The following is a 13,076-nucleotide window of genomic DNA, read 5'->3' as shown; positions in this document are numbered from 1 at the left end:
GAAGGGAAGGGCCTATGGAACCACCACAACTTTGGGGTTGGAGATACCACCACACGGGGCAGCGTCTAAGGAACCACCTTTGAAGAAGAGCTGTCGGAACAAAGCGGTGAGGCCTGCAGGCAGCTGAGTGTTCCCCTTCACCCCGACCCCACGCCGGTGCGATGGCAGACAGAATAAGCATGGGGTGTAAGAATCAGGCCTGGGGCGCGTGGGATCTTGTCACTTAATAGCCGAGGAGGCTTGAAGTCATTTGTTTTTCATCCAAATGGAGAGTCGTCGCCCCATTTTCAAACGGGGACAATGCCAGCTCACGTAGCTGCTATGATGCTTGACACAAGGTAATGTGTGTGATGTGTGTGGCCAGTCCCTGGAATAACAACAGAGACTCCAAGTCTACTGTTAGGATTTGCATGTGCCTCAAGGTCTCAGTTAGAAAAAGGCGGTAAAGAAAAGCAAGCTCTGACCTCCTGAACGTTCAGACACATTTTCTGAACAGCCCGGAAAGAGCTGTCAGTGAGCAGACATGAGAGGCTGCCGTGTGCGGGGCATTGAGTGGAGGCCACACGTTAAAGCACGTCCTCTGAAAATACTCACGAAACGACACAACAGTAATCCCAGCACATGGATCAGAGTCGAGGCTCAGAGGGAGAAGCCCCACCGGGGTGTGTGTATGTCTGCGCGTGTGAACGTGTGTGAGTGTGACACGCGGCTAGGCCGAGAGGGACAACCAGGCATCGCCGGCAGGATGGAGGCAGCGAGCCGGAGGGGCACCCGGCAGGAAGATGCACTGAAGGCCAAGTGCAGAGGCCCGTTGGGTCAGGGGCCAGGGGACAGATACCCTAGGCGCAAAAGGAAGCCGTCCATCCAAGGCCATGGATCCCACCGGAGGATGAGACCAAAGACTCCCGTGGAGCCAGAGACGGGCGGGGAGGCTCCGGCTGAGCAGCTCAGATGTGGCAGGGACGGAGAAGGGGCCACAGCAGCATCGTAAAGGAGGTGATGCCCAACACGCTGCCGTGACCAGAAGCATTTTACAGTGAGGACAGAGAGGAAGAGAGAGGAGGAAGCAGAGACTAGAGGGAGGTGGGGCCCCAGAGCCCCCCCAACAGATCACTCAAAAAAGCGGGAGCTGAGGGGACTTACAAAGAAGTCCTCAGACTGCGGGAGGATGGGGCGGGAGGGCAGGGACGTAAGCCGCCTTCCCATTCGGAGCCCCGTAGGCTTTCTTGCCTGTTTCAGGAGAGGGGAGGTCACACAGGCCAGGCAAGCCATCAGTGTGTCCACCCTCCCTGCCTTCTGCTTTTTCCACACCCCCAGCCAGCTGCCCATTCAACTGTGACATGTAAGTGACTCGCAAGCTGATGGCTTATGGTCATCTCATATGATTTCCGTTAACCTTCAGAGTCGCCCTGTGGGTGTGTGTTCTTCCAACCCATGTGACGGCAGACAAGCGACACCTGCAGAGGCAAAAGTGTTCCCACATGTCTGTGGTCACACGGGGAGGCAAGCTAGGGACACGAGGCCCTGGACACGGGTGCCCCGGAAGGCTAGAGTGCCTTCTACATCTAAAGGGGATCTAGTCACAATGAGATAGTCAGAACAAGGCAAAGGGACAGACCTGGACCCTTCTGAGTACCAGTGTCATGAACAACCAAAAAGTGGAGGCTATTCTAGTGCAACAGACTCAAGGGACAGCACAGCTATGAGCAGGGTATGTCCTCGACAGGCGCCCGACAGGCGTGCTGGGCTGTGCTGGGACGTCTGAATACGGGCAGGATATTCGGGAAGCCTGAGATCCCTACCTCATAAATGTGAAGTGTGCTGGGTGTGATAACAGGATTGAGGGCATGCAGGAAAATGTCCTTGTTCTCAGGGGACAGAGGCTGAGGGACGTCGGGGTGTGCTAGGATGTCTGCAATTTACAAACGGCCTAGCAGGAAAAAAGTAAGTGTGTGGCAGGGGCGAGGGAGGGGGAGAGTGCACATAGAAACACAGCCGACGTCACCGACCGGGAAACCTAAGTGCAGGTATGGGGGGGTCATTACAGTCTCCTTCAGTTTTTCTGTACATGAAATGTTTTCCAGATGAAAGTTGGAGGGAAAACAAATGCCCCCGGGACCAAAGACCCAACAGTGCCAGGACAGCAGGCCCTGCCAGGGGGAACGCCGAGCGCGCGTTTGAAGCCAGTGGCGGGGCCAGGCAGCATCAGCCGCTCGTACTCACAGCCCCCAATCTTCTTGCGCAGCTCGCCATAGCAGATAAGACCGTACAGCTCCTGGGAGGACTTCTTCAGCCCACGCGAGAACACTGAAAGACAAGAAATGACAGGCGTTAGGAGGGAAGATGCAGCCCTTCTGAGGTGGGCCAGCTCGTGTGCACGAGCACGGCACTGGCAGAACATTTAGTGCTGCTGAGTTCTCGGCCCTGCTCACCGTGCCTCGGTTCCAGATATTAGCATCAGGGAAGAGGTGGGAAGAGTACACAGGAAGATGGCGCTGTTTTTACAATTTTCAAAATAAAAAGTTAAACGAGAAGAAAGGGGGTGGGTTACAAAATGCATCCTAACAGGCAGATCAACATCCCCTGGGAGGAGAAAACGGGACTTCTAGCACAGCTGGCTCCTGTGGAGGCAGAAGAGGTGGGGAGCGACCGTCACTAAATTTGTCATCCACCTCTCTGCACCACAGAATCTGCCTGAGTCCCATGTGAGGTGGGCAGCCCTGGAACCAGGAAAGCTGACCTGTCGTGCCTCCTCTGAGCAGCGATCTACATGCCCCAGGCCTGGGACCAGACCAGAGAGGAACCATGGCTCGAAAGCTCGAGACTGCCGATACCCGCTCTCCCTTGTTCTCTAGTATCTGGGAAGCAACACGTCCGAGTAAGACACCACATGTCCCAGCCCACCCCGCAGCTAGGCGTGGCCACACCTCTAAGTCCTGGCCTTGGAGTGAGCAGTGTTGTGGGAAACTCCTTAGAAGACTGATTCGAGCAGAAATGGCCCCCATTTTGTCTGCCCACCCCTTTTTCCTTCAGAGCTTCTGTCTTGGTCACAGCAAGGCGCTAAGGATAGTGGAGCAGAAAGACGGAAGAACCTGGGTCCTTGATGCCCACCCTGGACCACTTACTCCAGGCGTCTCTGACACGGGAGGATACATTCTTATATGCTTAAGTCATTGCTATTTTGAATGGTTTTTGTATTCTGTGGAGCCAAACCTAATCCTGGTGGAAGCTCGGCTACAGCACCACCTGGGCACCTTTTAGATCATCTCACAAAGCACCGACCAATGTCATTTGTCCCTCACCCTCACAACTGTCTGTCCTCAGAGACCCTTCAAAGTCCTCCTATTCAGCTGTGTGTGATTATAACGACAAGAAAGGAAAAAATGATCTATATTAGCAAATGGAGAATAATGTTTTCAGTAAGTGATCTAAAACAAGGAATGTGAACTTGGACAGGCTCTAGGCAGCCTGGGACTCTGCCAACATCACTCACCAACTGCTCCTGAAGGTTCTCCTGAAAGAAAGACCGCAGAGCTCATCGACTCTCACAGGGGCCCACCACTCAGGCCACTTTAAGATCCACTATCCAATGAATGAACAGATGTGGCCTATCCAGACAATGGAATAGTACTCAGCCACAAAAAGGAACGAAGTTCTGGCACAGGTTACAACCTGGAGGAACCTGGAAGTCATCATGCTAAGTGAGAGAAGCCAGACGCAAAACGTCCCGTATTATGGGATGCCTTTTATACGTAATGTCCAACACAGACAAATTCACAGAGACAGAAAGCAGACTGTGGTTGCCAGGGGCTGGGGGAGGGGCTATGAAATGGCTAGACTGAGCCAAGCCCTGAGGCAACTGCCAGCGAAGCACACAGAGGGGTCAACTGGCTGCCACCAGCCTGGAGACATTATCAGGACCAGCTAGAGAACCCTGGTGGAGCCATCAGCTCAACAACAGACGGAAAGCACTTCTCAGAGGGTTCAGACCAAGACACCACCAGGAAAAAGTTGCACAATTTATGAGACGCCAAGAAGGTAGGAGATGGAGGGGAGGGAGAGGGAAACACAGGCCACACTACAGGGCAGGGAGAAAGGACTCGTGCTGCACTGATCCCACAGAGCTTGCCATGGAATCGAGGCGCGGCCTGGGAGCGGAACCTGATGGTGGCGTCCGACTCCCCCAGCCTTCATCCACAAGTCGGTTACAGGGCCCAAGAGAAACGACAGGGCCCAGGGGAGGAGCTGAGGAGGTTGTTCAGCAGGGAGAGGTGACACTTAGAAAAGAAACATTCCTTTAAGTCCCTTCTGAAACCTACACAGGAAAAAAGCCCGGTGTGGCAGGCCCTGGGACGTCCCCGACTCAGAGCAGAGGAGACCCCGTCTACAGAGGGAACCCAAGCAGCTCCCACAGCACTGCCCACTCTGCCCGCAGCACGGAACAGGCTGGATCATGGCCCCTGGAACCGTCCGAGCCCTCCCTCCACACGGTCACCAACGGCTTCCCAATCCTTTCACACATCGGTGACCCCCTTCTCATTGGAAGAGAGCTTTTCCAGACCAGCCAAAGGGGATGAAGGACCACTCTCACGGACTGACTTTCAGAAAGTCACTTACGAATATAGTATGTAACAAACAAACGTAAGACAACACAGAAAGAGCCGAACAGCGAAAACTCATTCCTGCATGCCACCCTGGAACGTAGGGGGGTGTCTGTGAGGACAACGGATATTAACAAGAGCCTTAATAACCTAGTGATCTGAAAAACAGCCGTCATCTATGGCCGAGCACAGCAGCACACACACGACGCTGTGCTTTTGACAAACTCAGGAGGAGGAACAAAATGTTGCGGACTTGCCATAAGACGCCGACGCCAGAGGACCATCTTATGTTAATGGTCATGTGGACGCTGAAAGCAAACAAAACGGTATCAGTAAAAGACCTGCCGAGTCAGAGCTAGGCACTGTCCCCAACACGTGGGTGCTGACAGCCCATTTCCACGGATCTCTAGCAGCAGGGGCGATCTCATAAACGGATATGCTGTTAAAAGGTCTTTAGTACAATGTTGTTTGTGTTGTATTTTCCCCAGAAAGACTCCTGGCTGGCCTGGAGGCCCCTCCCTCCAGCCAGAGGGCCTACAGTTGGGATAGCGAGGCCTCCTCCAAGACAGTCCCCTGGTCAGGTGTGGTGAACAGAGGACCGGAAGGAGGACACCCCGTCGAGTGCCCCCTGGAAGGCTCTGAAGCAGGAAAGGTACCTTACAAAGACTTGTGAGAAACAAGAGCATTTTAATGGCCAGAGAGAACCTCAGTGGGGCCATATAATTGGCGGAAAGAAGGCACTACACGTGGGGTCTTGCCGTGAAGCTGGGACTTGCTCTGAGTGGCACGCACTCGACTGCCAGGTGCTCCTTCCTGCCTCTGTCAAGGACAACAGCAGATGGGGATACAGCAGACAGCAGACAAGCCAGTCCCCCAGGCCAGGAGGCTGGACATTCACCCTCCCCGAGGACGACCAGACTCCTCACAAGACTCTCACCACGAGACGTAAAACACCCATTTACAGACTTAGCTAGCTCAGCCGTGTGAAGTCAGCTGACGAAAGTATTTCTCCAGGAGAAAAGTGCTGTATGAATCAAGATGTCCACACCTGCATTATTTAGTAACCCTGGGAGTGGCTTGCAAGTCCAAAAGGAAAGGCAGAATTTAGTCATTTACAGATGTCAACTTAAAAGAATTAACATTTAATGAAAAACACACAGGAAATTCTACAGTCACATGAAGAGGTGGTCTGAAAATACCACATTTACAGAAGAGAAAGGTGAGGAGACGCGGGTCCTGACTTGGAGTTCGGCGCCTCCGCGTATCGTCCGGGTGGCTTGGGCCAGGGTCCCTATCACTGAGCCCGGGTTTTCTTGTCTGCAGTGAGTGACAGCATCTCCAGGGACAAGAATGTCACATGCCCCATGACAGGCACAGAGCAGGCCCACACAGTCAGGTGGCAGTGGGAGCAGAAGAGGATTCTGGGAAGGATTTCTGGGAGCACTGACATGGGAGCTCAGTCTTGAGAGCTGAACGGGGTGAGGGTGGCCGGAGGCAAGGAGGAAAGGGAAGTGCGGGGACGCAGGAAGGTGGCAACCCCATGCAGGAAGCAGCAGCAGGTCAGGATGAGGGTGTCAGGTGGTGCGGGGGGAGGGGTCAGGCTGGGAGCAGTCAGCAGAGGCGGGTCTTGTGTGGATGAGCCGGGTTAGGAAGGGCAGGACCGAGCACAGGAGAAAAGCAATGATCTAGAACAGGACCAAGGGGGACCAGGTGGTGAGGACAGGTCTGATCCTTGGAGGTAGATCCAGCCAGACGCTGACTGGCTGGGGAGTGTGTCCATGAAGATTCAAAGGGAAACATATTCAGGGGCACCGTCAGCTAACAACTGGGACGGCCTGGAGCGTGGGCCCCTGGTTCCCAAGAGCTCCTTGCTGGCCGGGGACAGCGAGAAAGGCTTTCTCCAGGGTGGGGTCAGCAAATGATGGCTCCTCAGCCAAATCCTGCCCAGAGCCTCTTTCTGCAAATAAAGTTTTGCTGGAACAGAGTAACATGCATCTGTTCACACTGTGTCTACAATGAGCTAAGACAGCAGAGTGAAGTCGTTTTGATAAAGACTGTAACCCCCAATGCCCAAACTATTTACCATCTGACCCTTTACAGAAAGTGACAGCTGGATTCAAGCTCTCTGGGTCTTTCTAAGGCTGGAGAAGGAAGCCTGGTCCTGGTGTCCTGATGGGTCGCAGGCTGGCCCAGGAGGGTCGCGAACCGGCCAGGAGAATGAACACCCAAGGGCGGGATGAAGAGAGAAACACAGAGGGGTCGAGGGCTGCTATGGAGGGCTCACAGCCCAGGTTCCAAGGGCAAGTGACGTGACAGCAGCTCTCACAGTTATTCTAGATCAGAAGTGATATTCTTTGAAGAGAAGCATCAGAAATAGGTAAAGTCAGGAAAAGCAAATGTCTGGAATGACTGAACTATGACCGAAGCTGCAGAAACGAAGAGTAAGATGAAAGTTGGTGGAACTGAAGACTGAGAGGAAGGAATGACACAGAGACGCAATTTTCCTGACACATGGAGACAGGAGGGGGTAATGCCTCCTGAATCAGAAAGGGTGCTCTGAGCTGGAAGTCAGAACCACACCTGGTGATAGCCTAGACAAGTGAATTAAAGATGAGACGACGCAATTCTGGATACAAACACCGACAACAAGAGCCTTGGCAAAGCTGGCTCTCTGTCCCGGGGCAACGTGCAATAGGCCCTGCCACCCCTAACCCCGACGAGCCCCCAGGTGGGAAAGAAGGCTAGAGGGGTCCCATTCTGGCCTCTCCTCATTGACTGTGGTACCCTTCCTCCCAGTGGGGGACACAGACCTCCAACAAGCCGGCGACCCAGACGCCCCAGGCACTCAGAGCCATCAGAAACACACACACAGCTTCCTCATGATTCAGCCTGACCAATGGTTACCAGGCGTGCGTCCCACCAGCCCAGGCCACGTGGCTGGGCAAGAACAACGCCAGAGAACATGTGCAGCGGGTTTGCGAGAGCCCCGCCCCTGACCAGAGCGTAGCCCCGCCTCCCAGCCCCTCCCCGCCTCCCAGCTCCCCCAAAGACGGAGCCTCGGTGCTCACCGTTGTCAAAGTCGATGTACTTGGTGATCTTGTGCCACGTGCGGTAGTAGAAGTGACGCACCTGCTCCTTGTTCTTCACCATGCTGGCCGGCTTGCCTTTCTTCTTGTACTTGAGGGCTATGTTGTTCTGGATCGCTTCAAAGTCCTTCCCATGCTGAAAAATAAGGCCACGGTAGAAGCACAGAGTTTAAAACTCGGCCACCTTCCATACGACGCGGACGCCTCCAGAGAAAGGGGACTGCTGCGTAAAGCACGTGTCCCTCACGGCCCTTCTGTGCGCCATCGATTTCAGCCTCGCTTCCCTAGAACCTCAGGGTTTAATCAGAGTAACGGATAAAGCAGCGATGGGAACTCGGGCAGAGAACTGTCACCGCATGTGGGTATCAGCGGCAAGGGCCCTGGAGCAGGATAAACGCAAAGCGTAGCATGGAAACGGCTTCATCTCTGGAGTTCTTTAGGGACCCTGAAATGAGACAGCTCCATAAACACAATCATTGGAAGACGCAACGTGACAATAGGAGGTCAGGGGGTTGTGTACCTGGCATCTTAAAATACAACGACACAGCGACCATTCAGAAACACCCTCATTACTTCCATCATGCAAAAGGTACTCTATGTTCGAACAGGGATAGCAAATTTGAACATTTAGTAAGAGAATCACACAGAATATGAAAACACATCTGTGGGCTGTCCTTTTCGAACAGAATTTGTGTTCCAGAGAACACAGTATCTATCTTTGCTGTTGCAGGAACTGCCATGAGAATCTCCTGTTGATACTCTCATCAGAACCAAGCTAGTAAGAAGTACTGGGGGGCGGCCGGACGGCTCAGCTGGTTAGAGTGCGAGCTCTGAACAACAGGGTTGCCGGTTCGATTCCCACGTGGGCCTGTGAGCTGCGCCCTCCACAACTAAACTGAAGACAACCATCTGCCACTGAGCTTCCGGAGGGGCGGCCGATGTCTCAGTTGGTTAGAGCACGAGCTCTCAACAAGGTGGCCAGTTCAATTCCCATACGGGATGGTGGGCTGCGCCCCCTGCAACTAAAGGTTGAAAATGGCGACTGGACTTGGAGCTGAGCTGCGCCCTCCACAACTAGACTGAAGGACAATGACTTGGAGCTGATGGGGCCTGAAGAAACACACTGTTCCCCAATAAAGAATAATAATAATAAAAAATACTGTGGGGGAAAAAACAAAGCACTGTGAAGGGCCTAGAGGTAATGGCACCCCAGCAGCAATAAGCACTCTTAGCTTCTAAATCCCACATTCCAAAAGAACCAGGACTCCTTGGAGAAATGGGTGATGCCAGGTCTGGGGCAAGGAAAGTACCAGGGGAGTCTGGAGTATCTGGGTGGTGGCTGAAAGTGAGGAAGTTGTGCTCGAAGCACAACAGGAAAGTGTTAAAAGGACACAGAAGGCAACATAGAGAGGCTACTAGTGGCCAAATCTAGAACGATCTGGGCAACAAAATCAACGATAAGAATGGATTATGACGTCAAAATAGTCTAAATATCCCTGAGTCCATACAGATATAACTAAATAAGTGAATAAATAACATAAATGGGGGAGAAGGGAGAGCTCTTCCATGCACTGGGTTTGCAAATAATAAATGTAGAAATGATGGAGTCAGCAGGTCATTACTGGGCAAACATCACAGTAAGTTGTTTCGGGGATGATGCTGCCAGAGTGGCTAAAATCAGTGGGAAAAAGAATGAGAAATGGGGTGTTCACGTAGTCTCAAAGTAAAGACATGACTTGGGTGGAGAGACCCTGGGAGGTGCCCCTGGAATGCAGCGATCACATTCACACCCCCAGGCTGGAGGCAGATCGTACCCCATGCTCTGGATAGCACAGCGCTCAGGTGGTGCGCTTGACAAAAATGCAAAATGCGAACTGAACCATAAAGGAAGCCTCACTCAGCCCAAACCGAGAGATGTTGCACAAACAGCCCAGGAGTCTTCAAAAGCGTCAGGGTCATGAGAGAAAAAGAAACACGGGAGAGGGAGGACCTGCCCCAGGTGGGAGGACTTCAGAGTCCTGACAGCCAAATGCCATGTGGGAGCCTGATCCAGAAAGGACACCCTTGGCAACAGCGGCTCAACCTCAGTGAGGCCTGCAGGTCGGGAAGGCGTGGTGTCCACGCCAAATCTCCTCAGCCTCAGGTCACCCTGCAAGCATGTGAACGCCAGGGAAGCAGGGTGAACGGCATATATGCAATTTTTTGTGCTCTTTTTGCAACTTTTGCTAAATCTGAAATGGTTTCAAAATAAAGTTAGAAAATAAACTGAAAATAATTAAAGCTTGTTCATTCTTAAAAAAAACACACACACAGAAAAAACCAAAATCGCAATGGCAGGTAAAATGTAAAAAGGCCAAGCTGCATCTGAAGCGGGGTCCAGCTCAGGTGCCATCTCCCCCATAAAACGTCCCTCAGTCCCTGATCAGAGAGTCACAACCGAAACAATGCAGACAGCCCCCCAATCTCAGGACTTCATTTTGCAGCCAGAGTCCGAAACCCAAGGAGGTGAACTGATTTACCAAGTGGGGACTAGAATCTGGTTTTGCGACTCCTGATCCTGGGTGATGAAACTATGCCGCCTTCCGAATTCTTGTGACATCTGTTAGCGTTTGCTCTCTGATGGTCCAGCTTTTACGCGCCTGTGACATTTACTGAATTAGACTGTTAGCCCCTTAAGGGGGTCTTCCATGCATTTCTAGCACGACCAAGGTGCTCTATACTTAGATGAGGCTTTCAGCAATCATCAACCCAGTGAACAACAAGCACAGGAGGCTGGCCTTGTGACTGTAAGGTAGGAATCAAGAATTGCATGGCAGAAGCAAATACAGACAGACAGACAGACAGAAGGGAAAATGAAAAGTTAGCAACAGGCTCTGTGAAGAACTGCCATTGAAATGGAGTAAGAAGTTGTCAAGGGTGATAACTTGGGTGAGGCATTTGCCCTGAAGACCCCCTCATCCCCCGTCATGAGGGCCACGACCTATGCCCCTGGCCACAGGGAGGAATCTGGGATGGACCCCCACAATCTGTGTCCTGTGCAGACCGGTCCTAACTGGAATGGGGTGGGGGTGGGACTCTGGCCTCAGGGGAGTGTCTGAAGCAGGAGAGAAAGAGCACAGAAATGTCACTCCCGATGACAGAGTCGGCTTGAGCCAGCCCTTCCCTACCCCTCGGTCATGAGAGCCACTCAATCCCCTTGACCCTTTCCGCTGCTCTGAGCTGGGTCTCTGTCACTTGAAGCCTAACTAAATCAGACTGTGTGCCTCAAAAGACAGGACAAACCCTGCAGAAGCCACACTCACAGAGCAGAGGCCTCTGCCCACACCTCACAGTTCAAAACGTTCATGGTCATATACGCCCCAGGTGATCAGCCACATATCATGACCTCCTCAAGAGTCCCGCCAAGTTTTGGTGAGACACACAAAGCAACATACATAAAGCATGCGCGCTTGTTCGTTCTCTCTCTCTTTCTCTCTCTCTCACACACACACACAAATACACTAACACACATACTCTCACACTATTCGGGATACGTGGCAACAACAGTGGAAAGTGGAAAGCATTAAGTGATCAGAATAGCCAATTATTTATCATTATTAATCAAGAGTTTCAGGTGACCTCAGAAGAAACACCTACAGGGGCTGGCCCGGTGGCTCAGGCGGTTGGAACTCCATGCTCCTAACTCCGAAGGCTGCCGGTTCGATTCCCACATGGGCCAGTGGGCTCTCAACCACAAGGTTGCTGGTTCGATTCCTCAAGTCCCGCAAGGGATGGTGGGCTCCACCCCCTGCAACTAAGATTGAACAGGGCACCTTGAGCTGAGCTGTCGCTGAGCTCCCGGATGGCTCAGTTGGTTGGAGCGCAGGCTCTCAACCACAAGGTTGCCGGTTCAACTCCCACAAGGGATGGTGGGAGTTGCACCCCCTACAACTAACAACAGCAACTGGACCTGGAGCTGAGCTGTGCCCTCCACAACTAAGATTGAAAGGAGAACAACTTGACCTGGAAAAAGTCCTGGAGGTACACACTGTTCCCCAATAAAGTCCTGTTCCCCGTCCCCCAAAAAATCTTTTTTAAAAAAAGAAACACCTACATGATAGAAAAATTAGAACAAGAAGGCTAGCCAACAAGAAAGGAATGAACTAACCCACCTGAAGAAAGGTAAGGGCAGATCATTCATTCATGGGAATTCCTATCCTCCTACTTTTAATAGACAATACACCTCCCGTTGCTTTTAGCAGCCAGACCCCCTCCAGAGCCCACATTCTCCCCTAGAAGGAAGGGCCACAAAAGAAAAACACTAATTGTCTCAGGTTAGAAGTTCCAATGGTTGCTATTTCAAGAACATTCCAGGAATCACAAGTCTTCTATGCCTAACAAAAATCTTAAAGAAGGCAATGTGGAGATATAATCTATACTTTAAAACTGCCAAAGGGAAGAAAAAGAACCACATATAAATTTATTTGAAGGACTCTGCACCCACTGGAACAAGCCTCCTGTACACACTTCCTTCTCCTTGGACGACTGAGTCAAACGACACCGATATGTGGGGCTCCTCTCCCCGGGATGGGCAGGACGAACCATCAGCGCCAGGAAGGGAGAAAACCAGCCACAGGAGCATTCGGAATAGGCACTGACTTCTAGTTCCCTGCCTCCCCTTCGGAGTCCCCTTTTCTGGTCTCTCTCTGAGCACTTCATAGTAGTTTCCATTCCAAAGTCTCTTCTTTTATGAGCTTGTTTCGCAGGTGTCGCCAGACTTTTCTATCACTCTAATTCCTTCACTATTAAAAGAGTAAGTTTCAATGACTGAGCAACTTACTGTAGACACTCACTGTACCCCAAAGATGGAGTCCAAAATACGGACTGTGCCTAAACATGTTCCCTGCACTGTTATCTGTAACAGAATCTGGAAGGAACCACGACACTTAACAACACAAGAATGGTTAAATGGAGCAAGTCTTGGCCAGAGGGTAAACACTCAGATAGATGTCACAGCCACTCAGTATCTGTCATAACTGCCCAACTCTGCCATTGCAGTCAAAATCAGCCAGAGACAATATACGAGTGAATGGGCATGGCTGTGTTCCAATAAAACTTTATTTACAAAAACAGGGAGCAAGCATGTAGGCCACCGGTTTGCCTACACCTGGAGTAGGATATTTCTAGGCATGAAAAACATACCGAGCCAAAGATGTACGAAACACCATCAAAAATGCATCTGACAATTTTAAAAACAGCGTGTTCACTATAATTACAAAGATGGAAAATAGCAAAACACGGAAGTGAAAAAGGCTGGCAGGGAGCACGGCCATTTCTTTGGGCTGTAGGATCAGCGAGCCGCTTCTCTCTATTTTTAGGACTTTCTAGTCTGTCCCAGGTCAGCTGCAAC

General features: G+C 51.8%; 1 protein-coding gene across 2 annotated transcripts in view; it reads right to left on the bottom strand.

The window, feature by feature from the left end:
* Positions 1 to 13,076, bottom strand: part of CRAMP1 (cramped chromatin regulator homolog 1) — a 59,103-nt gene that overhangs the window by 31,678 nt on the left and 14,349 nt on the right. For both annotated transcript variants that reach the window (XM_033101551.1, XM_033101552.1), the window contains exons 4-5: positions 7,670 to 7,823; positions 2,224 to 2,307 (exon numbers count right to left, since the gene is read on the bottom strand). In XM_033101551.1, the coding sequence (XP_032957442.1) occupies positions 2,224 to 2,307; positions 7,670 to 7,823 (238 nt within the window). The remainder of the gene's footprint in view (positions 1 to 2,223; positions 2,308 to 7,669; positions 7,824 to 13,076) is intronic.

This window comes from Rhinolophus ferrumequinum (genome assembly GCF_004115265.2).
Source record: "Rhinolophus ferrumequinum isolate MPI-CBG mRhiFer1 chromosome 15 unlocalized genomic scaffold, mRhiFer1_v1.p scaffold_54_arrow_ctg1_1, whole genome shotgun sequence".
Classification (NCBI taxonomy): Eukaryota; Metazoa; Chordata; class Mammalia; order Chiroptera; family Rhinolophidae; genus Rhinolophus; species Rhinolophus ferrumequinum.
The sequence above is the reverse complement of the archived record's forward strand: the minus strand, read 5'-3'. Positions and strand labels throughout refer to the sequence as shown.